Source organism: Numida meleagris, chromosome 1, assembly GCF_002078875.1.
Source record: "Numida meleagris isolate 19003 breed g44 Domestic line chromosome 1, NumMel1.0, whole genome shotgun sequence".
Taxonomy (NCBI): domain Eukaryota; kingdom Metazoa; phylum Chordata; class Aves; order Galliformes; family Numididae; genus Numida; species Numida meleagris.
The window spans coordinates 25,976,892-26,002,441 of NC_034409.1; the positions used below are offsets into that span (position 1 = coordinate 25,976,892).

The 25,550-nt window shown below is 39.2% G+C and overlaps 1 protein-coding gene across 7 annotated transcripts in view; it reads right to left on the minus strand.

Annotated features, from left to right (window-relative positions):
• Window positions 1-23,973, minus strand: part of MDFIC (MyoD family inhibitor domain containing) — a 50,138-nt gene extending 26,165 nt beyond the window's left edge. Inside the window, exons 1-3 of one of the 7 annotated variants that reach the window (XM_021384884.1) lie at window positions 23,817-23,972; window positions 21,752-21,904; window positions 11,263-11,394 (exon numbers count right to left, since the gene is read on the minus strand). In XM_021384884.1, the coding sequence (XP_021240559.1) occupies window positions 11,263-11,394; window positions 21,752-21,842 (223 nt within the window). In that variant the 5' untranslated portion in view covers window positions 21,843-21,904; window positions 23,817-23,972. Of the gene's footprint in view, window positions 1-11,262; window positions 11,395-21,751; window positions 21,905-22,136; window positions 22,189-22,250; window positions 22,411-22,520; window positions 22,772-22,852; window positions 23,221-23,816 lie in introns of those variants that run through there. The other 6 variants (XM_021384890.1, XM_021384889.1, XM_021384888.1 and 3 more) reach the window with 6 other exon arrangements.

Genomic DNA, 25,550 nt, shown 5'->3' on the forward strand with positions numbered 1-25,550 from the left:
CATATTTCCTTTTATTTGGGGGAAAAAAAAAATTCATTTGCACACCGATCACAATTACTTTTTTTAAACAGAGTGCAGGTAGAGCAGTGAAATTTGTGCTAAGTCAGCTTTATTCACTATACTGAAAAGTACCCGCTTTTACAACTAAGAACTCTTGGTTAGAAGGTTTCACACATAAGCAGAAGGATTCATAAGATCGAAACAGCATTTTAGATAAAAACATTACAATTTAAAGTTATGTCTGTGTTTTTTTGTCCTTTCACAATTCAACAGCTTTAGTAAGTCACAGCACAAGCAAGAACCCTTTCTTCCCCAGAAGGATCACAAGGCCAGTGGCAACCCTCATTCCACAGCAGACAGCAACCACATTACAGGCAAACAACCTTCCTTTGCCGTTTACAAAAGCCTTCAGCCCTGCAGAAGCACTCATGCCTTCAGCAGCACCAGCAGCTCAAGCAGGCTGGCCATCAGCGAGCCAAACTGCTTCCTCCTTCCCTTTGTGCTGTGCAGCTGCTTGGCACTGAGGGAACACCTCAGCCTCCCTTCTTGCATTTCTTGGCCTCAAGCAGAAAAGCTCTTAGGAAACAAAACAAACAACTGCCAAAAGGACACAATCGCAGCATTTTTGACACATCCTTATGCACTCTACTAAAGTTTCATGCCATCTGCCACTTTACTTGCGCTGCTGCCACAGCCTTGCCACTAGGAATTAACGCCAGAACCCTTTTTGTTATTGTCCCTTTACCATAACTAGTTACATTTTACTGTGCCACATTGTTTTCTTAGGCTGCTGGGATTAACAGAACACAATGGGAACATCTCCAGGCTACCTTACAGTTAATTAGTGTCCTGCTAATTTAGACAGAACTCCTGGTCTATTTCCAGTGCAGTACTGCCAACTCAGATTACGTAAACACTATCAATCATTTTATCTTTAAGTATGTCCTCTCTACTGGCATTCCTGAGTCTTTAACTTTCAGCTTTTGTTAGAAACTACAAAGATTAAGACCAACTTAATGTTTTTGTTTCATGAAAATTTAAATCCCACATAATAACACGACTCCAGAAGTTGAGATTTTCATAGTGTGTTGTTATATTTAACAGCTGGTCTTTTTCCTGAATCCACCATACCATACCTTTTCATAATTTTAATTTACTGTTCACTCTCCAGTAGTGAAAACAATGATTCTAATAAGAATGTTCATTGCTACTTACAAAGTAGTTTAAAATGTTGATGTTAACACACCAAGTCAAAGTGAACAGGTCTTTATGTTAAAGCGTTTTAAACAGTTTTCCAGCCACCCCCTAAACATGACCTTCCTGTCATTGCTTACAGTGTTACTGTAACAGAGAAAGAAGCAGGTAAACTATGCCGTTGCAGTCTGACTTGATGATCTTTAAGGTCTTTTCCAACCTGAGCAGTTCCATGATTCTATGATTCTAAACATGAAAAAGGATTGTTTAAAATTTAAAAAAGAAGGGCAGTAGGAGAGTGGTAGAGAAAATGATGCAAGCAGAAAAGAGAAAAATGCCCTAGAGACAGTAACTAGAACAAGAATGGGTCATCCTTTTCTATTTACAATTTATAAAATTAATATGGAAAAGAGGGCACTGAACACAGTTAATTAAGAATGAGAACAAACCTTCAACATCCCTCCAACTCTGAATCTACCATGATAGCCAACACATCTCTTCCTCCTATATCAAGAATTCTCTACTTTCTTTCAAAATTACCATAATTTCTACAGGAAAGGTATTTATGATTAAAACCTTCAACTACCATTCCTTTATAGTATCTTTGAAGACAATTTTTAACTCTGAGTTTAAGTTTTGAGAGCAAAGTAGATCCATGCCTGTGCAAGAGCTAGGCAAACAAGCCTCATCTCCTTTTTCATAAGGACTTGTTCCACAAATCTGAAAAAATACTGATAATGTGGGCTATAGTTCTCACCCTATTCCAGCTATACCAGCAGAATCCCCAGTGTGGATGCAGCTATGCCAATAACAGAAAGCTTTTGCCAAGTTATTTGTTGTTGTTCAGCAAATGAGCGCAACAGTAAATGAGGTCTCTCCATTAGGACGCTTTGGTCACAAAGCTATAGGAGCAGACACCTTGTAATACACAAATGGTCAAAACAAACAAAAAAAAGAATTTATTTAAAATAAAAACTGAGTTTATCAATTAAATTATAGGGAAAAGATTCCTTAGAGAGAACACTAACATACATATGGGAATTAGAAAATCAAGCAGACAGAGAAGCAGATGAAACAACAAAGGAAATAACAGGAGCAGAGAACGTAATAGGTAACAGCTAACAAAATTCCTCCCCTGAAATTTCTCCTTTTGTGTTGCTTTTCCCCTCCGCATCTTTCTGAAGTTAAACACTGTCTTCTTTGTTTTAAATACAAAACTCACACTGGATTAAAGTTTCCAAGTCTCAGCCTGCACAGAACAGTTTACAGAATAGCTGTGATGAAGATGCTTACGAAACACGGGGAAGAATTTTATGAGTACTTCAGACACACAAAGGTACACTACAAAACACTTTCTAGAGTGATTTGTATACAGTTCTACTTAAAGGTCTATTTCCAAGTAAAAATATTTCTCAATATTTATTTTACACTACAAATACAGAAATAACTATTCTCACTATTCTCGCTTTGTAGTGACAATACACCAATATTAGCATATATTTAGGGAGGGAAACACGTTTATTTATAAATTCACAGTTACAAAGTGAATACTGAATTGTTAAATGAGCTGGTATAATTTAGTAAAATGACTTATATGAAAACTACCTGTACATTATCCAAACTTAGCTCTGTATCCTGCCTTATCATCTGATTTTTTTTAACGCCTCTACAAACAACTCAATTTGATCACTCAGACAAACCTTCCCAGTCAGGATGATCCTGACTCGTCAAAACAATCATCTCATCAAAACATAACACTTTCCTTGACTTCGAAATTCAAGCAAAACGAGTATTATACATTAATCTATACAGAAGACCTAAAAAGCGTTCTCCAGTTTAACTGCTCTTACGGCCAATTATGGTCATCATACAAATCCTTCATTGCTTTTCTCTTAAAACGTGAATATGATTTTAACTTGTAACTTACAGAATAGCAGTCAAAATACGCATCTCTCCTAAAAAAGAGGAGTGCCTTCTAACCAGCTTAGAGGTCTCACTTCTCAAGAAAGATGTATTTTGGAGCTACCCAGACACAAAGGCAAGCTTACTCCCGCTCTGCCAAGGAACAGGCAAATGGCATGTACCGTCTCCCTGGGGCAAAAACTTGCCCTGAAGGTCAAATCTGACTCACAGGACACATATCTCATAGGCTTGCCTAACAGTTTGCTCTACTTGACTTGTCTCAAAAGCAAACTTCATAACATTTTATGCAAACATTATACAACCGTAAGTCTGAGCCATAAATCAATAAAACTCACTTAAGCTTGAGGAATCTCTGCATCAGGAAATTGTTTCTTACTTGAAATTCTGCTGTAATTAATATTAACATTGCTCAATCTTACCATTTTCTCTGAGCAAGTGTTGTAATACTTACAGTTTTAGATTGAAGTACAAACATGACAATCAAGATTCTGCACAGACTTTAAGGCAGACAAGTTTTCAAGTAAAATTTATGTCTTTTATTTTCATGTGCCCTAATATAGAACTTGGCGTTCAAAAACTCTTGTGTCAGAATGCTGCTCAATGCTGTTAGTTTGTACTTCGTGATTACAAATTTCAAGAGAAGTCACCATGCTAAACTATATTTCCTGCATGCCAGAACACTACAGCTCATTTATGAATAGTTAAGGCTCAGGTGGCAAATATTTCATCATTTCCTCAAATCAAACCTCAATATTACTGGAAGCAAACCTCACCAGTAATAATGAGTTAACAAAACCAATATTAGAACTAGCCTGAGTGACCACAGCTGTTTGACATTTGAATGTTTTTCAAAAGGATCCTTTGGGTCTGGGTCATGATTTTTTTTTTTTTTTAGAGGAAAACAGAAAACCACCACAACAACATGCAAATAGGTCACAGGCCCCTGTTTTTCCTCATCCTTTACAAAAATACCTTCAGGGAAAGGGTACTTGTGGGCACTGTAGATATTACCAGAATGCAGAGTAAGTAAGTAGTATTCAGACCTTACTTTCCTCTGGATTGCTATTTAAAGAAGGAAAATATTTAACCATAATTACTTAGCTAAGCCTTCTGATGTGACCTTAAGCCCCTCTTCATCTGTTCCTTTTATATCAGTAAATACATCATTCAAAAGATTAGAAACCAGTTTGGTTCTCTAAATTTTGAAGAATTAATTTCAGAATTTTCATGACACAGTATGACACAATATGCACTACTATTTTTCAGGTGTATAAAACTACTCTGAGTGATCCACATATGATAACAAAAAAAAAAAACATAAGAAAAAAAATTAACAGATGTTTTGCCGTGGTTTACGTTCAAGACATTTCTGCAAGAAAACAGGTTCCTAAAAGTACAACTTGTATGACGGTACTTTCATGCACTTTGTAATTTGGTGGCTTTTTTGCTAAAACTGTCTAACTGAATACCGTTATTACTGAAAATAGCAGACTGAAACTACACTGACTCATTGGTTTTGCAGTATAACATTTCATGTAGAACTCACTCAAGAGTTATATTATTTGTCCTCTTTAAGGAACTACTACAACCATATTGTACTTTTTTCCCTGTATGACGAACTAATCAGGAGAAGAGTAAGTATTACTCTCTACTGAGGCACAACAGCACACTGATTCCGAGACACTACTAATACAACAAATGAAAATATTCTGAAATTTAGATACAATTTACTTCAGGCTAAAACACAGCAAGCAGTCACCTTCACATTACTTAAAGAACTTCACCTTTGTCTGCACTGATGATTACCACTGTCCAAATCTCTCCAGCCTCAGACCATATTTTCAGATGATGTTCTGAGAGTCAGAAGTAAGGTAAAACAAAAAATGAAAGGCTCCAGGTAATTCTGGCTACCGGTGATGCACAGAATACCTGCGTCTATCACATGGTCATCCACTGCAGTGTAAAGTTCTCATTGAAGTTTACTATTCTATAAACTAATCAATAAAAGCCAAAATTTTATTTCTCCGCATGGAGTCACCACAGAGAATATACAAATTCCTTACGAGTCACAGTCTGCCATAAAGTGCACACCTTCAAAACATTCAACCTAGAGTGACAGGGCAGAGGCTACACAGAAATCTTCTACTAACGCTGCATCAGTGACACTCAGATCACCAGCGGCTTCAGAAAACACTGAAGACCCAGTCTTACATTATGAAGACTGTAACTGTGTCTTTCTGACTAGAATAGTATTTCATGAAAATTAAATGAAAATGCTATGGCTGTGTAACAAGGAGGTGTGACATTTCCTGGATGCAAAACTTTCTTGTCTCAGTCATGTCATCTCAGAAATTCCAAGTGGACACCAAAATGGCAAGAAGATGGATACACCTTCTGCAAGAAGAAAAAACAACTTCTTTCTGCAGAAGTCCTCCAGGCAGAGACTGGGAAGAGGACATAATCATTATACATTAAAAGAATCATCAAATCTGAGGTGAGTGTGTGTGCACCATCTACAAATTGCTGAAAATTATTGGCGTCCTGATAGTAGTTATTTATGGCTTCTTATTTGTATTTCTCAACCTACTGCAAGAGCTAATGCTTATTCTTCTCCTCAGCCAAACAGGTGCATCTTCAAAGTACATTAAATCCAAAGGTCCTACACAGGTCTTATACTTTGTGTGTGTTCTAGAGGTATTTGCTGATGTGCAGCATTTTATTCACTTACCTTGAAAGAAATTTTTTAAAAATGCATATATTGCTTACCATCTTACTACAACATGTTGGAATGAAAAAAAAATAATAATAAAAATAAGTAATAAATAATAAAAAATAAAACATCAGGCTCATTGATAAGCATGAGAATAATCCGGCAGGTCAGGGGGAGAGTGACACGGGATAGTTGTCTGCTGGAGAAAGGATCAGAAAATCCCTCTGGGAGTTTGTAGGGAGATGTGCTTCTCACTGCATTAACTTATACAAGCCAGATTTCTCAAAGACCTGTCTTTTTTTTTTAAGAAGACAATATCAAATAGTGCATTCCTGTATTTCAGTGTTTAAGTATTGAATTGATTGAAGTCCTGTTCATTCACAGCCCCCCCCCCCCCCGTTTCCTCACAGCCAGGTGGAGCAAATACCTGCGTATATAGGGAACATTATGCAATCGCTTCTTGAAGTAAAAGAATACACCCTTCAGACTCAGCAAGATATTTTGAATAATTTCCATTAATCTACTCTATACAACTTCTATACTCGCAGGGTCGGTTACAATGAAAGAAGTCTGTATGTGTCATACTTTCTAAGTTTGAAAAGAGCCATTTAAGTTCTCTCAAGAACCGGTACTATTTTTTAGACAGAACGAACACAGTCATCTGAAATCGCAATAACTGTAAGACGACTGTGCTCTATGAATTATCCAAGAAAAGGTACTTTTGTGTGATCATCATGTGGAAAGAACAGCTCCAACAACAAATTATCTACTTGTTTGCAAAAACAGTCCCAAACCCAAGTCTGCATACTTTAAACTATGGAAATCACTCACTTAGCCAGTAGGAAAAGGGAACCTCCAGACATTATAATTAAATAGAAAGTCATTTAAAGTAAAAACATCAACAAAAGATACGTAAAACAAAAATATTAAAAATAAAACAAAATCCAAGAAAGTACTAAGTAAAAGGGTGAGCACAAGAACACACAAAATTGTTTAATTCCCACAGAGCTGAATGACGCATCTCTTCCCCCAAAGAACCACTCTTATCAGGAGGCTGCTTCCTGGAGGAGAAAGAGGCAATTGAAGCTAGGAAATGATGGATAGCAATGACCTTTCTATCTGTAAAACATGGGCATATTTTAGGTATTTAATCTTGAGAATTGGATTATTATTAATCAATTATTCATGACAATTTGAATCTATGGTAGATGTTTTTTGTTTTCTTAAATATCACATAGCTAAGGTCCTGCAAGAGAACCAGAAAGGAGATTAAATCCTCACAAGCAAATAGTGTTGGCACTGGCATTTTCTTCTCTCTTAAATATTCCTTCCCCTACAAAACAGCACACACTGCCAATTACCTACCCTCTACCCTCTGTCGAACTTTTGACTAAACATTCTGAAATTCACCTTTACTGCTTTTCTTTTTTTTAAGGATAAAATTATGTTTTCTAAAGAACAAATCAGGTCATTGTGGTAATGCAGAGCAGCAAAGACTCCTATGGCTTCCTTCTTGTTGCCAGTGGCTATGCTGCTATGTGGTTTAACATTCTCTCACTTGCCAAAGTTGAATGGTAACAGAAGCAGAACGTCTCCACTAAAGACCACCAGATCATAAAATGAAAATAAGAAGATCGTGTTTGCAGATATTTAAAATACACTGCTGAAAACAAAGAAAAAGCAGATGGAGCTACATGAGTCTAAGCTCTCTGTAAAAGCAAGACCTCCAAAGTCTTAAATAAAATGCAAACTACGTATGCATTTCCGAAGGGTAAGGACTAGGTCTCAGCACTGCTCTGAAGAAATGAAAAAAACATGACAAATCTAAAGTTATTCCAGTTTGGGAAACTACACTGGAAAAGAGACTCTCCCTCACTGAAGTTTTAAAATTGAAGAATCTGACAAGCAATGGCCACTTCCCAAAGTCAAATTAGCGCATCTAAGGAATATCTGGCAGTTCTACCAGTTATCAAATATTTTTTAATTTAAAATGAATACATAAATAAATGCACATTATTTCCAGCCTAAATGAACTTCCAGAAATTCAGACTAGTTCTCCCTTTGCTGTTCTTATCTGCTACAGCTGGAAAATTTACCAGATTTAACAATCTTACCAGATTTCTGTTCTTTGTGGCATCATGCTTCTTAGGCACTAAGCCAGTCTGAGATATAGACCTGCTGGAGCACGTCCAGAGAAGGACGACAAAAATGATTCATGGATTGGAACACCTACCTCTTCAATGAGGACAGGCTGAGAGAGCTGGGGCTGTTCAGCCTGGAGAAGAGAAGGCTCCAAAGTGACCTGATAGCGGCCTTTCAGAATCTAAAGGGGAGCTACAGGAAAGAAGGGGACAGACTCTTTAGCAGGGTCTGCGGTGACAGAACAAGGGGAAATGGCTTCAAGCTCAGGGAGGGTAGTTTTAGGTTAGAAATAAGGAAAAAATCTTTTACAGTGAGGGTGATGAGGCACTGGACCAGGTTACCTAGTATTGTGGTTGATGTCACATCCCTGGAGACTTTCGAGGCAAGGCTGGATAAGGCCTTGGGCAACCTGATCTAGCTGAGGTGTCCCGGTTCATGGCAGGGGAATTGGACTAGTTGGCCTTCAAAGGTCCCTTCCAACTCTAAGGATTCTTTGATTCTATGATTCTAAATCATTCCTTGCTAATACTGAACAGATTGAACTCCAGGAGTTTTTCCACAATAAGGCATGTTTTCAGCCATTCCTGAGATATTTGTGGTTCTCCCCTGATCCTTCTCCAGCTGAACACAGTATTCCAGTAACAGTTATGAAAAGCATTAACAATTAATACAGAGAGGTAATATAAATATTTCCCTCTTTATTTAGCTCTCCCTGTTTACATATCAGTATACAGTAGCCTTTTGAAGCACAGGGTTGTACTGGAAGATACTACGCACCTATCATGACTCAAGCTCTTTTCAAAACCGATTAATTCCTTGGTTAAATAAATACATAATGCTTTCCCAAGATTAGCCATCTGACCAGACTATTAAGAAAGTTTTGATTCTGGGGATAAAGGATGCTCCAAATGAGGTTATGGAAGGGGTAATCTGGGGGGAAATATCATAATCTAGAAACTCTTTTAAAAGTGACTTCAGAAAGGGACTGCAAAGTAAAGGTGAACTGAAAGTATCTTAGTGTGGAAAATGAGTGCAGCATTTCAGCTTATTGATGTTGCCTGGTAAGCTGAGTTTACAAGTGCAAATAAGAAATCATACATAGTGAGGTCATTACAGAGTTTCTAACACTGAAGTTCGTTGTTGGTGTGCCAGTAAAACTGACTGATTAATCTACTTCCATATAACAGCAGGATAAAACAGCTGCAAACAAGGAGAATCTTGGAAATTAAATGCTGGAACCGTTTATAAAGTGAAAACTAACTAACACTAATGGATTAAGTATCAGCTGTGGGGCAGGAAAACAATCTGTATGGGAAAAAAAGAAATCGAATCACTAGGATAGTGGTGAACAGTTGCTTAATCCCTGAGAAAACTGAAGTGTCTCCTATCTAAAACAATTTAAAGGAACAGTTTTAAAACAGTCCTGAATAGTCAAAACACTGTTTATTCCTAACCTCAAGTTTCTTTCAATATGTGATATTCCACAAAATTTAGTCTAGTGAGATAACAGACTTGGTCAAATAAAAGTAATTCTGAGCTACATCACCAGTTATTTAAAACAAAGTGCTTAAGCGGTGTGTTTGTGATAAACTTCTCCTTGTTCTTCTTCTGCTGTTCAAATTTTAGTTACCATGCAGACTAATGTGCAGACCTTCTGCATGCTACAAGAGATACCTGTCACTGAGTCTGACACTGTTCCTCAATTTTGACTTCTCTACTCACAGTCACCGAGAAAAAAAAAAGGAAGGAAAAAAAAGGCAAGCTGCAATAATTTCCTCATTTTCATTTCTTCCTTCCTTCTAGACGACTTTGTTTGCATTGAAGAGATAAGAGGAATCACAGCACCGCCATACTAGTGTCCTTGATTCTTCTCTCCATAGTTCAGTATGCTGTTAAACTGCTACCAAATAAATTTGCTTTCCCAAAGGTCTGGGAATAAGGAAGGTGGAATTAGAGTAAGAACACTCCAAAAGTAGCCAATATCATACCTGCCTTCCCATGTCCTCAACAAAAGGACCAACCAATTGCTTGTTCTAGGCCTAAATTAATAATCCTTGGGAATTAAGAAAACTCCCAAATCATGTAAAACACTTTCCCTTTATTGCCCATGAAGAATTGTTTTTTAAGTTGTCAGACTTTTATCTGACAATGCTAAATTCAAGTTCTCTTATAAATAATTTGGTAACTATTCAGAACCCTAGGGATGTATGTATTTGTCATTATTTTGGAAATTACTTAGGACTCATTATTTTGAAAAAAAATTGATTATCTCAGATCTGTAAAGAAGTTCAAATGCGAAGACAAAGGTCAGGAGAAGCTGATCAGATAGATGAAAAGAAAAATAAAACCTGTAACTCCAGAGAAAATGAACAACTACGACAACAGCGGGCTCAAAAAAAAGGAATTTACCAAACTGTGAACGGTGGAGTACATGTGCAGTGTAAAGAAAGACTGAAGTGTGTGGTCAGACAACGATCTCAGACCAGGATCTGGAGCACCACTCCACTTTCAGCCCGTTTGCTTCCTGAATACACCCTACAATTAAGAAGAATTTTTCATGCTGCCTCTCCCTTCAACATCCACGTTCAAGAATTCACAGAATTTAAAAGTAGCACTAGCTCTGGCAACCAAAATATTTACATCCCAGGAGAGCGCAGTTGTGGATGATCTTTTGGACAGCACATGATCCTAAAGAGAGAAAAATGAGAATAATCCTACACTTTTTATGATTCAAAGCACCTAAGACACAAACTAGGAATGCGGGCTTGTAAAAAAAAAAACACCTAAAAAAAACCAACCTATAATACTTTAGGTCTAAAACCTTGTCATACATCATTCTTCCGCCTTTGAGAGGACTAGCTACCTAAAGATTCAAAGATTCTTTAAAAAATTACATCTGGCTCAGTGTATCCGGAAGAAACTGCTTTCAACGCGGTTTACCACTGAAATGTATAACCTGGGAAATCTGAGGTGATGACACTGAGCACAGTTGCATACCGCAGCTCACGTGCCTACTACATGGTACAGATCTCACTATAAGAATGAACATTAAGAGTTAAAATATCGATCCTATAGAGGTACATATTATACGACACCACACACGTCACACTGTTATTTCAAATGGTTGCTCAGAGATGCTGACAGAAGTCATTCCAGCAAATAAATTCTCAGACTTGCATTACAGTTGCAAAACAATTGCATTTGACACACATTTAAGGGAGTCAACAGGCAGTATCCCCTTTACACGACTAAAGCAAGCCTAAATGGCAGCAATTTGTTCTGGAAATACTTACTTCTGATGAGGTCACCATCAGTGCGATTTCCCCAGACAGACTGCTCTTGTATCTCTGGCTGTATACTTTGGTTACTGGAAGGCTGGTTTATGTCTTTATCTCCTGCTGCAATATTCTGTTGGTCAGTATTTTCTAAGTCAAAAGAAATGTGAGGTTATTAGTTTCTTTGGTATTTTTCTTCTAGGTGAGCAAATCTCATATTTGAAAGTTAAAAACTAGAGAACATACAGTGTAACTTTTATTAACATCTCATATATTTTCCTTAGATATAATTCCTAATAAAGACAATTCTTGTTTTCTTAACCAGATGAAAACATTCCCTCCTTAAAAAAGTCTTTCACTCATCATTTTAGTCACACAAAATAACAGTCAGAATCTTTTGTAACAACAACAATTGAGTTTGTTTATGTTCAGTTACTTTCCATGACACTGTCAGATAAAAATTTGAATCTGTCACACACACAAAAAAAACCATTACATTTTGCCCACGTGCATGTGCCTCTGGCATATAAAAGCTACAGAAATTCCATAAAAGTCTGTTTTCCATCATTTACAATACAACTTTTGAATAAAGACAAATCTTTTTGAAACATCAATGATGACTGCAATGAAATTTATTTTAACATTATTCTATAACCATAACACTAACACTATCACCATAACCATATTCTTCACTAAAAAAACTAGATTGTGAACTAGTGATTATATTCAATGGCCTCTAAGGAAAAGAATTATTATTTTCTCTCTCCAGGCATACACAAGATGCAGGGAAGTTTCCAGAGAAGAAATTCTTACGCTCGTTTTTACAAGACAGCAGATATTTTTGTTCTGATGACTTGTATATTCTCAAGTCAAGGTGAGTGACAGCATTCACACTCACTGCTATTAGTATTTTAAGGTATTTTTTACTGGCATTCAAGGAAACATTTCCAAACCTGCAATTACTTTGGTAATTACTCATAGTCATAGATTACTAGCTTGTATCACTTCTGGTTTGGACTACTTTTCAGTACATAAGATGTAACATCTACTGTAGAACTAAAGTAAAAGAGTAACTGTTGAAAACTGTTTGATCTCTTTTTTTTCAAACTAGAACCTATTTATAAACTATATACATATATACTTAAATATGTATACATATTACACTTATAACAATGTAATGATTTCATGTCCGCTAGTAAAGCAGTTGTTCTGGTTCTGAGACGCAGAAAAAATTGCTTATTTCTATGGCAACATATTAAAGGTTAGTTTCTTTATGTAGCCAACACTAGTTTGATTCTAAATCCTAACTTTCTGCCTTTGTTATCCGCCCTATTAAACTGAGCCACTGAACATCACTCAAAATAATATATGCCATATTGTATGCATAGTAGCATGTGCCTTCAAGCACTGCTGCTCCTGTTCTATTAATTTCCACCTCTGAAATATCTGACCCTGCTACCTACATGTTACTTATCTCTCAGTGCTCCCTCCTATCACTGTTTCCTCAATACCTTGTCAATATTTCCTCAAGTCCACCCTGAGATGAAAAGTTTCTCTGGGATTGCTATGAAGTTACCTCAGTGATTGTAAAGATATTGACTTCAATGAATTTTACATCTTGTCCTCTATAACCTAACTTAACCTAGGCACTCATCCTCACCAAAACCAAAACCACAGATTTTCTTGAAGCCCTTTCACAGACTTCGGTCACAAATTATTTATCCCAGGTATCTATCAGACACAAATATGACTGTATTGAAGTATAACAATTTTGTCTGTGCAGTTGGGCATTTGGTGCAAATGTATCTCAAAAGTGTTAGAAAAGTGCCCTGAAATAGGCTGAATGAAAATAAGTAGTGTCCTGGAGAGAGCTAGTGTAAAGAACTGCAAGCACAGTACAATCCGCTTTTCATACAGAGTAAGCTTAAAGGAGCTATTTTAAGAGATTTTGCTCTTAGACTATTTTACTGCAGTAACAACACTTAAGATTACAACAATACCTACCCTGCAGCGGTAGTACAAAACAGGAGAGTCGCTGTATACAATTTTATTGTATAGGATACAAGTTTGTAGAGCCCTACTATTTGATATAGTAAACAATGAACGACTGCAAGGAAAGATTAGTATTAGTATTTGCGGGGCCTTTGGTGTTCTAGATTACATTTTTATCTACAAAATTTAAAGGACCGCAGAATGCAACCAAATCATTATTCATAGGAATTTAGTTTCCATTCCTCTGCTTGTTCTCTGTACAGCATACATATAAACGTGTTTTCTTTACAGGTTTTATTTGTGTTTTCCATGTTTACTTTTATTGTTCTAGCTGGATATGATAAACAGCCAGTCAAAACCTTGTAAACAATATTATCAGTTAACAAGGAAGAAGAAGCACTACTAAGAAACAAAGGAAACAACTGCAACTGAATACCAATTTTGATAGGATATTTTCAGTAATTAACATCAATTGAGTGAATACTCTGATTTATTGAATTCATATTAAATCTTCCCCATGAATGTTCTTAACCATAACTTGAAAATTGCACTCGTGACATTAAGCATTTATTTGATACTCTACTTTCCACTTCTTCATCACCCACCAGAGAAACCCAGCTCCTGTCAGATGTTGCCACAGGGATGTTGTGGGGGGAGATGTGGTGCATCAGAGCTAAGCTCCACACAGCTGCTCCTTCCCTCCCCAGTGGGGCATGGGGGAGAGAACAGAAAGAGCAAAAGTGAGGAAACTTGTGGGTCAAAATATGCTGGTAATAAGTGAAGACGAGAAGAAGAAAAACAAATCAGAAGAAAGGGATAGAAAGACAATTGCTCACCACCTCCCACGAGCTTCCAAGCAACAGATACCTCCCCCCAAAAAACCTTCCCTCAGTTCTCGCTGCTGAGCATGAGGATGTATGGTACGGTCAGTTCAGTTCAGCTGTTCCAGCTGCGTCCTCTCCAGCCTCTTGTCCACCCCCAGCCTCTCACCAAGTGACTGCGGGACATGCTGTGCAAGCACGGTTCAGCAGCAGCCAAACCACTGGTGTGTTATCAATGCTGTTTTAGTCAGAAATCCAAAACACAGCACCAGAGGCTGCTATGAAGAAACCTATCTCCATAGGTTTTTTCATACTTTTTTTTTCTTTTTTTTAAGACTCCAGACATAGTGTAATGGGGCTTTAGGAAAAGTGTTCCTTAAGTTGTATTTAATTTTTTTTGCATGTTCGCACAACTAAGAAACTGATGAGCAGAACACTGAAAATAAACAAATGCTGCTGTCCTAATTGTTACTTTTCTTGAAAAAAAAATGAGGCCAGGTCTACATTTTAGTACAAAGGAATTTCTTAATTATTCCCCTCAAGAAATAGCTGATGATGGGATCACAGTATCTCTCTTTTTATCCCTCCTGATGTTTAACTACAACATATCAACAATTGATCACACACAAAAACAGCCTCAAGAACACTCTTGAGTCTGTATTTTGTTGATGTCATTATTTTTTGGTTTAGGTACATAAAAATAGTTATGGGTACTTTATGAAAGGTAATGCATTCATGAGACCAATAAAAATCCACATAAAGACCTCAATCTTCTCTGATGTGCCATGCTTGTGGCAGAACAGGGTTAATAAAACCTGCAGCAACCACCAGTACTAATGGCTGGATATTGCCACAGTCAAGCATGTCATTTTTCCGCTGTATTTTCAAATAAATTTGTAACACTTCTCTGCTTTAATTAAGCTTAGCCTTAAGAAATTTTATGTAATATTTATTTGGTATGTTAGCTTCTGCTTCATTTAGTACACTCTTCCACTCTCCAGCAACTAACCTTCAAAACTGACAGCCAAGAAGAAAACCAGATGCTCTTCCTAACAGTTCAAATAATGGAAGGAAAAGAATCATTATGTTCTGAGTCTGGCTGTGCTGAGAAATCCGATCTCTCCTCAAAACCAGTGCAAGTTACTCTAGGTCATGTCACAAAAGCAACACAGCCTTCCTACCCAGATACTTGGTTCTACTGATGTGTTCAGCCCCCTGATAAGCAACCTGGATGGCTCTGTACCTCCTCTACACGAGCAGCAGTCCCTGAGCTGAGGAGCACCTAGCCAAAAGCCCTGTGGGTTTACAGCCACACAGATCCCTCTGTGATTTATCCTGATGATAAGCAAGGGCACAAACTCTACCTGTACAGGGAATAATGCAAATGTAAGGTTTAAATAAGGAAAAGATGTGACATGGAGGCCAAGTAAAGAATTGGGACAATTAACAATCTAAATTGTGTCTATGTTATGGACAAGTCTTAAGATAAAAATTGAAAACTTTAGTCACATCTAAAAATGACTGTTTCATTAAATAAGTGAACAAAGTGAACTCCTACTTCTGAGTTATTTGGAATTATTAAAGTGTATATAAATCAGTTTTATACTACATTAATTTACCGTACCACAATCTTTTTATTTTTAGAATTACACAGCAACGCATACATATTTCACGGAATAAATCTTCATATTTACTGTTGCAAACGACTGCAATATCAATTTTTAAATTCTGTTTTGGTTTAATTAGCATGCAAACTGACAGAAAATACAAAATAGGACAGGTAAAGGATGCGCACTTGAAGGACACATCTCAGAGAACTCAAGTCTTCGACAGACAACCACCTCTCCTTCTTTAAGTGCTTGTCCATTTGTATCTTTACCTTCTAGCTGACTCCAACCACCTACCATCTTTCTTGAGTTTACATAGGAATGTGTCCCAATGAGTTCAAATGTGGCTACAGCAAGACTAAGTTTTCAAACATAGAAGCATACCTTAATGCACAGGAGCTATGTAATATCCAATCCCTCCACATGCAAAAAAATGAAATCAAGTTCCCATACTGAGTGGGTTTGGCAACCTCATACTGTCACAGGCAGCTGATTTCTATTCATTAGATGACACATAAAACCATAAACTGACATAGCCCTCTCTTACAAAAAGCTGAATGATGAGAAGTGCTAGACCTGCAACATGACAAACTGGACTTCAGAAACTGGTTCACAGTTCACATACTGACACAGGGACATGGTAGACAAAAAAGGTTAAAAATCCTGCAGCTGTCACAACTAAAGGCTTTGTTGTTACGGCACTCATTTTTTGTTCACCAACAATATAGGAGGCAGCACCAAATAAAGCAAAAGTAGCTGCTGGGAAAACCTTCTGGAAACCTCCTCATTAAGGAGAAAGGAACAAGCAGAATGGGCTTGCATAGCAGATCATCACGAAGAATGCAGAAACTGGAGCAATTCAACTCTTTCACCCTTTAAGGGCAGAAGAATGATGAAAGTATGAGGTAAAGCTTACTTAGACACTTAGATATGACACCGCTGGGATGTATGAGGGCTCCTCCAAAAGTAATGCCTCCTATTTTATTATATTTGCCCACAATGTCTGAGGCAAGTGTTGGTGGTATGGCAGTAGAGGTTGAACCTTCCCACCAGCACTGCTTTACACAGTGTTGCCATGCGACAGACGGCAGCAGAGGGGCAGTCTCACAAAATGGCATCTGATACGAGCATATGAAGAAAAAGTGCCTCAATGAATTCCTGCACATGGAAAAAATTGCATCCACTGACATTCATCGATGCTTGCTGAATATTTATGGAGAGCAAACAGTGGATGTGAGCACAGTGAGGCAGTGGGTGGTGTGCTTCAGCAGTGGTGACACTGACAGTGGGTCACTTCCACTGATGGAGATTTTTAGGAGCGCAGCACGCAGGCTCTTGTTCATCACTGGTGAAAATGCACAGTGAATGGTGACGACTATGTTGAAAAATAGCACTTTTTGATGAGATTTTTATCTATCAAATAGTGCTGCTGTGTCCTTTGCCCTAGTTGTAGTTCCATGGAAATAAATAGGAGGCATTACTTTTGGAGCAACCTACGTGCTTTGGACTAGCGCTCTAGCCTCAAGACCATTTCTTGGCTAGGGTACATTAGCAACATTCCTGCAGTGCATCTTCCAGATTATTTAGTTCAAAAGGAATCCAGTCCAGGTCACTCCCCAAGATCACTCCAGAAAGCAAATCAAAGCAGGGGTGAACAGGAGGTTCAGTTCAAAACAGCACTGCGGATCCAAATGGAAATACTAGCACAGACACACTCATCACTGGATGCTACTTAACAGGAAGAAAAATCAAGTGTTTAGAGTAAAAAAAAAGTCTAATTTCTGAAGGTCTCAAATAGAACTTGAGAAGAATGATTGCAATATAAAACTTGCCTATGAGATGGAACAAAAATATTTCAAATTTGATGCAAGACCTTAACAGTCAGCTCTGTGAAATACAAGTCTATCACACCCATGTAGACATGAATCACTTTACTGGAACTGCATGCACATGAAACTGAAAGCAGAAGTCTATTACAATGACTAGCTAGAGTCAGACACTTCTGGAAGTTTTAGGTATTGTAGTTAGTAACATTTAATAAACACTTTACTGCTGACAGAAAACTGTAAAACTAATTAACATAGATTCACTAAACTCTCTTCATATTAAGTGGAAATTCAAACAGGGCAAGCAGTTCTTAAGTTTGAGCAATTTGAGTGTATCACTTAACCATTAAAACAAAAATCCATTACTCATAACATTGGGGCATTGCTAGTAAAGTGCAACAGTCGTGGTGACAGTAATAGGTGTTGCTTCAAGGATTTCCAGACATTCCCACAGTGAGTTTTCTGTCACCTCATCTTATCTAGCGCTGTAGTGCTCCTGGTCATGAAAACAGTTGAAGACACAAAATACTAAGGGGTTTGAATCACATCACTGAAGAAGAGCACATTCTTTTTGTGGCTTTCTGAATGGAGGTTCTGAATGAACTAATGTTGCTGTACACAGTTTCTTCAGACACCAAACCATAACTGCATCTCCACGCAGCAACAGTGACATGATTTGCACGGGAGAGAACAGCCACTTACAGAATCCAACTCTTTGTATTTCTACTAGGCCATACACACCACACCACCCAAGAAAGAAATCTAATGGCTTTCCATCTTCTGAACAGCTATTAGAAATTTCTAATAGATTAAGTGCAATTATCAGGTTTTTTCTTCATTTCTTTACATTGTTTGCAAATTCAGAAAGTTAAATATTAACTCACTTGATATTTTATTCAGTTAGTTAGTAACAGGCAAAGGTAAAATCATTCCAAATACCTTACAGATTATAATCCTGCATTTTCTAAAATGTGGCTTGATTCCCAAAATATAGCTCCATGTCTGTTGAAGTTCTCTCTTGCACTCTCCGGTTTATTCAAATGCAGAGGATTTAATGGAAGAAGTCTACCCATAGTCCAAGCAACAAGTGTGGCGTGACCTCTACTATACAAAACGTTCTCCTTAAAGCAGAACGGCTACTGGTCACAAACAGTAAAATTCCTTGTTAAGAGATGTTGGACTATTCTGGCACTTGCCAGCGCCAAAAATGCTTAATCACAGCCAAATTAAACTGGCATAGGCATGACACTATGCATTCTGACTGCACTGTACTGCACACAGCTAGTAGTAGTCATACTTTGATTCCAAGGCCTATGAAGCCCAGAAAAGCAGAGATGATGTGAGCACAATCTCGAACAACAGTGCACAACTAGACTTAATGCTCTTGGAAGGACGTGGCAAAACATGAACCCAATGCTTGCAGAAATTAGGTTTAATCTTTCATCCTCTTTCAGCAGCAGACTATTCACACAGATAATGTTTTAAAGACTGAAACTGAGTACTGATATTGCCAAAAAAGACAGCACCATTTCATCAACTATCTCTCACAGCATACTAAGTGTAGAGGGGCAAAGTCCAAGAATCTCACAAATATTTATGTATGCACTAAATCAAAAATGAACTAGCAAGGAAGAACAGTGACAGCAGATAGGATGACAGAGCATATTGCTTAAAGCAATGTATGAAATTTTTTTCAAGTTAAAAAAGTCAGAGAATGCCACATCTGTAGGCCACGCTGAATTTCAACGCAGTTTCCAACCAGAGTTTCCACCATTCCCACAATCCCTACTGCCTGCTTAAGTTTTAGCTCTTTTGTTTGTTTTCTTTACATTGTAGCATAGCTATTTGCTGAGAATTTACAGTTCAGTCTGAGTTTCTTTTCCTTTTAGGGAAGAGAACAATTAGGCTTCAGCATCTGAATATTTACGACAGCAAACAAAAGGTGCACCTTGAAATCTGGATTTTTTTATGACGCCTCACAGAACTTCAGAAGAGAACAGAAGTTTGTTCTCAGGATGCAAGATATCTACAACAGGTAAACAAACACAGAACACGTGTTAAAGTATGTTGCTACCAATCAGAAATTCTTGCTCATTAGGATGTGCTTTACAACTTTGCTATATGTAAATCCTTTTCTTCTGATTAAAGAATTTTTATTCCTAGGTGGACACAAATCTAAAGGATCTCATCGTAAATATAGGGAGTCATCAATTATCTACTAGGAGATGACTGCAAGTAAATTAATAATTATTTCAACTTATTACAACTCTAGCCCATTTCCAGAAATAATGTGAATTTCAGCCACAGCTTTTATAATTATCTCCAAATTCTACAGAAGTCAGTGTACATTGTGTGTCCTGTGGGATGGTACAGAAAGTGCTGGAGGGTGCTGAAATTTCCAGATATATTATCTGAGATCTTCAGTCCTGGAATATCTCAACTACCTTACCCTGTAACCACACACTGCAAAGCTGACAACAGAAATGCTGGAATATAGACTGGAAATGTTATGAACTCACCTCTTCCTCTTTCCACCCCCATTTCCCCAACAGAATTAGACTTGAAAAAAGCAACAAATATCCACAGTTATCCTTAAATCTAAGTTCACTAGAATTAAAAAAAATGCATGTTTGAATGCTGAATTGAGTAAAAAAATAAGGCTTTGTCTTTCTGTGAACTATGCATGTCCCTTAAAACTGATCACGTGCCTCAAAAGGTGTGGCTGGTGAGCAAACCTGAATCAACACACTACACTTGTTTGTACCTTAGTGATCCCTGAAAAAGTCACTCTACAACTTTTCACTTTGACAGCTCTGAGCTGCAGCTATGTCTTTCAGGCTCTGCACAGAACCTGCCTGTGCGCAGACCACTGTTCTTCTTACTTTCCATAAAAAGAAGAGCAGGTACTGAAAATCTCATGGAAATGGAATCATATACAACTTTATTTCATAGTAAAAACACAATCCAAAGTGGTACTGTAAGAAGATCGTTTTCCAAGCTAGTTAGCTCAGCAGCTTGAAACTCCCCAAACTCTGATGTATGGCCTACACAACGCTTTTAACTAGGGTGGCTGCTGGATCACATGACAGAGAAAAGCAACACATGGAAAATAAACATGTATCACAAATACTTTTTTTTCTGGCCAAAACATGATTCTAAGAGTTCTGTTCCGCCTGATCTTCTGCATCTAATCTTCTTTTATTTTTTTTTAACTGTTTAGAAGTTATGAGTCATTCTCCAGGACAAAAAAAACCCAAAACAATAAGACAAGTACAAGCCAATTTAATATGTCTCCCTGCCAGACTTTATTTATTTTTTTTAAACTTTGCTACGGATACTTTCTGGTTTCTTCAACTTTGATTTCACATAGCTATTGATTTTCCATGTTACAAAAGCAGAGGATGCATCTTTAATCCACTGTTGCACAACGGAGTTACCAGGCTCTGCTAAGTTAACCTCTTATGTACAAAGTCCCAGCCTTTGAACAACATTATTTGTCTGTTCTTCAGAGGCAGAAAACTGCTGTCAGAACTCTGAAAAACAAAGCTGTAGCTGTAAATGGAAGAAAAGAAATAAGTCTCATCTTCACAGGCCAGAACTCAACAGGCAAACACACTGCCCTGCTTTGAGGACAACCTACAGTACACCTTGTCAAACTCCTCTACATGAAGGTGATCAGAGCATCAATATACTTTGTGGTAGTGCAACCTGCACATAGTTTGAAGGATTTCTCACTATGATGCACACGCTTCTAAAGAACGTTTGAGCAGTAAATGCAAAACAAGTGAATGGCCTCTGAACAGGCATTAGGTGCAGCACCACAGTAACCTAAGCGGAGAAACAGGCGAGTGCCCTCCCCACCTGCGCAGCACTGCTGGCCCAGGACTGCCCTTCTCAACTCACTGCAGGGCTGAGAAGAAGAGGAGCTTGGCAAAGAGCTCCAAAAAGCAAACGCCAAAGCTGAGCAATGAGAAGGTGGTTTTAAGGAGCAGCATCTGCCTCTCAATGAATGCAGTTTTTCAAGTAGTGAGAAGCAGCGCTGACATCAGTGCATCTTTTTCTTCCTCTGTTTTGCGTTTTTTACATAGGATATTTCTGGCTAAAACAATAAAGGCGGGGCAGTGGAAGCGTTACAGGGGTACATCAAGGAGGGGCCGGGGAGCTGGGAGCGGCGAGGGGTTAAACCCCACAAAACGAATCAGTAAACCCATCATTTAAATGAAAGGCGCAACAATTACCGACAAACTTTAAAGCGACTCACCTCGAGGGAGCGAGATCAAAGCCCTGCCGTCACTCGGAGCCCGCTCTGGCCCTTCAGGCCCTGGAGGAAGAGGTTCCCTCACTCGGGACATCTGCCAGCTCTCACCGAGTAGCGCAGAGCCTGCACTCCCTCCAGCCGAACTAACACGCCGCCCTGCAGGAACAAGCACGCGAAAGGACTTGTTAGCGCGTTCTACGCACAAAACTCACGGCTCGGGGCGCGGGACCGCGGAGGAACAGCGGCAGAGCGGCGACAAGTTCGCGGCCGGGCGCGCTGCCCACCCCCCGCGGCGACACCCGCGGGACCGGGGGGCGGCGGCCGCAGGCGGGGGGGCGGCGGCGGGCCGGCAGCCGGGGGGCGCGGGGCCCCACGCGGCGCGCCCTACCTCCGCATTTCCTCCCGCTCCGCCCGGCCCTCCTCCGCGTCCACGCTCCCCCGGCGCCCGCCGCCTCGCGCGCCCCGCGGGCCTTCCCCCGGGCACCCGCGTGCACTCACGCACCCGCACTCGCCCCCCGCCGGCCCCCCACCGCCGCAGTCACTGCTTTGCCATCATTTCCGGACGATGAAACATCCCACTCCGGCTGGCGGCGAGCGCGGCTCGGGGCGGCCGCTATGCAGGTCCCGCCGCCCGCCAGCGCCGGGCCGCGGGCTGGGCCGCCCCCCGCCCCCAGCCGGGCCTCCCGCCACGGGAAGTCCCCGGGAGGCCGAAACCCGTCAGGCAGAAATAGGGAGAAAGAAAAAAAAAAAAAAAAACTAAAAAAAACACTACTCTGAAAGGGAGGCTTTCATGCCTGGACAGGGCTTGCAGCTGTAGGGTTTGGCTGAGGCACTTCTCGTGGTGCAGCCGCTGCCTCAGAAGTTGTGCGCTGCGGTTACTGTTTGCCTACACCCCGTTGCGCCTCAGAAACTGGGCAGCCTGGCAAGGGAAAGGCCGCGGGCCTCTGCTGCCTGCCCGGCCTGCCGCCCCTTAGACCTGCCCCGGTCCGTGTCTCCACCTGCAGCACGGGTATGCGCGGAGGAAGGATAGGACAAGTATTTTTCAAATGTAATAACCCAGAGAGCTAACCACTCCTTCTGCTAGTACCTGTCAAGCAGCCTTACCTGTGTTTCTCTAACACATTTCTTTCCCATTACACCGATTGGTTTGGTTGCCTCACGCTCTGCTGCTGCTGCTGCCCACACTATGGAGTGCTGCCATTACTGCTCATGTGCAACACTCTACCCCTACACTAAGCACTTCACCTTGCACATCCTACCACAGCTCTTTACACCTCTCTCGTTATGCGTTCATCTTTAGTCTGTAATTTCTTTAAAAGATAGAAATTTTAGCATGGTTTAGTAAAGATGCTTTACTGCTGTGTCCCATCACAGTGTACAAGCAGGTACCTTCTAGGAAGCTGGAGCTAAAAATGGCATTAAGTGGAATTAAAAATAGCCAAGTTATAAACTTGGCTGCATCCTAACATGAGAAAAGAGAACTGATGGATATTGCTTTTGATATCATAAGTTCTAAGTAATGTGATCAGATATTAAAAGTTCTCTTCTTAAAGCTAAGCATTTCCCTACAATGCTCACAAAGTGACCATACATCATAAATACCTGAGTAGGAGCCATTTCCTGTGAGACACCACCACCTCAGGGCCTCCTCTAGTTGCAAAAGCCATCACAGTTTAGCTTTATTATTGGTCACTATCGGTGCGAAAGATAAGTGTGATGCAACTAATAAGAAATGCTATTTCAGGTTGATATATTTTCTGCCAAGAAATACGATCATTATTAAGTATTTCGGTAAACTAAGATGTTCCTTGGTACAACATAATATTTAAGTTTTTTCATGATATAATGGAAAACAAATGCGGTTTGTCTGGAAGAAGCCAAGTAAAAGTTCCATTTAGCGTACACAAACTTAATATTGCATTGCATAATAATAACGTGGGTATCAATATCTGCCCTTCTCATCTAAGAAAACACTGCATAACTTTCCACAGCACCAGTATTCAACAGCTCCTTCTCTCCTCACTGTCCTGGGAGCAGAGCACTTCAGGCATAAGGTAGAAGGACTTACCTCAAACTTGCAAGTGAGTCAGTAGCAGAAGAGAGGTTATGACTCATCCTCAACGTACAAGCCTGTGTTTTTCCTTCTGAAACTGGGAAACAGCACAGAACAGTGGGAGGAGCGACAATTTAGCCGGCCACACCCTGCTTTCAAAACGTTTCATTGGATAATACATGTCTATCCAGCACATACCATCCAGGTTTTATGGCTTTTTTTTTAACCTTATCTATAAAACACACGCGGTGAATGTCTTGGTGTTCAGTTTATCTTTTTCAAAAAGATGATGACATGAGCTCACCCTGCCAAGGTTCTGCTGTGTAGCTGCCTACATAGAGCTTGAAACAACCAAACGAATGAACGGAAGAGGATCTTCAGCTGATGGTGCCATATTGTGATTGATGCAGTGTGCAATAAACCCAAGCAAAATCAAATAAAACAAGTTCAGACAATTCAATATGCAAAAAGTTCAATTCACTGAAATAACATTAAAAATATTGTGCAACACATACTGCATTGAAAAGCTGTGGTGCTGATTGTACCACGATTGTTTTACTGATTGTGAAAAGATAGATTCAGATCTGGTCACTGTTAGTGAGATACCACAGACAGATAAAGTTCATTGGCAGAAACCAATAGTACGGCACATTCCTGACAGCCCAACACAGCTAATCTAATCTGATTGTTTCATACTGTTCCTTAAAGTATGTATTTTTCTAAACTGTTATTGAAACTTCTCAGGGAGTGGGCAGACTAACAGCGGCAGCCCTTTGAGTATGCTGCAAATATGAGACACAATGGATCTTACTGTAGGAACCAGGTTCTAGGCTGTTGCACATATGTATTGCACTACATTCTTCCATTGCTAGGTCAGAAAATTCAGGTATGCTTTTCAAGACCATAATGGCAGATTTTGGGGTGAATGTGAAGGGAAACTCAAAACACTTGTAAAAGGCAGTAAGTAGGCAGGTAAAAATTTCCTGAAAGCCTGCTCTATGTTTCTTTCCTTATTAAACATTTCAGGAAAACAGAATCCTATTAAAAGCGCACAAAATGCAGAACACAGTCATATGTCTTCAGGACAAAACTGGTCATCCCCATTTTCTAGTCTGACCTCCCACACAAGCCATAAAATAAATATCACCTCCAACCAAAATAAGGCTCGTCACTGAGTGAAAGTATTTTACAAAGACACAAGTTGTTTATTTAAACTAAATCCATTTTATCCCAAAATAAACTGCTCCAAATTTTAGGGTATTTTTACTTACATTATTAGAACGTTAAGCTGTATTGTAACTTGAGTTTTCCAAGTAAAAATTTCAGTCTGATTTTTTTTGGATATCAGTTTCTTAAGGAGGAAGTTCTGGCTAGCAGAGTTGCTCTTCTCAGCAATGCTGCAGAAAGATTGTGTATAACTTCAAATAAAAGAGAAATACTTCAGTAGAAACATTACTGCTTACACAGAAAAGAGGAGTGATTGATAACTATTATTTATGGATCAATATAGGTGTAGCTACCAGATTTGCTCCCTATACCTTTACTTCCTCAAGATTACTCAGACAGACTCTGACTTCCTTCTGTCAGCAAGAACAGGGGAAACTGGAAAGATGTTACGTCCTTAAACGCTCCATACAACTTTCAGATTTCTGAAAGATGAACAAAAATATTTAGTAAATCCATGACAGATAGCTAGTACTTTAGTACCTGTGAGCTCAACTCATCCTTCTCATATACCTAAGAGCATAA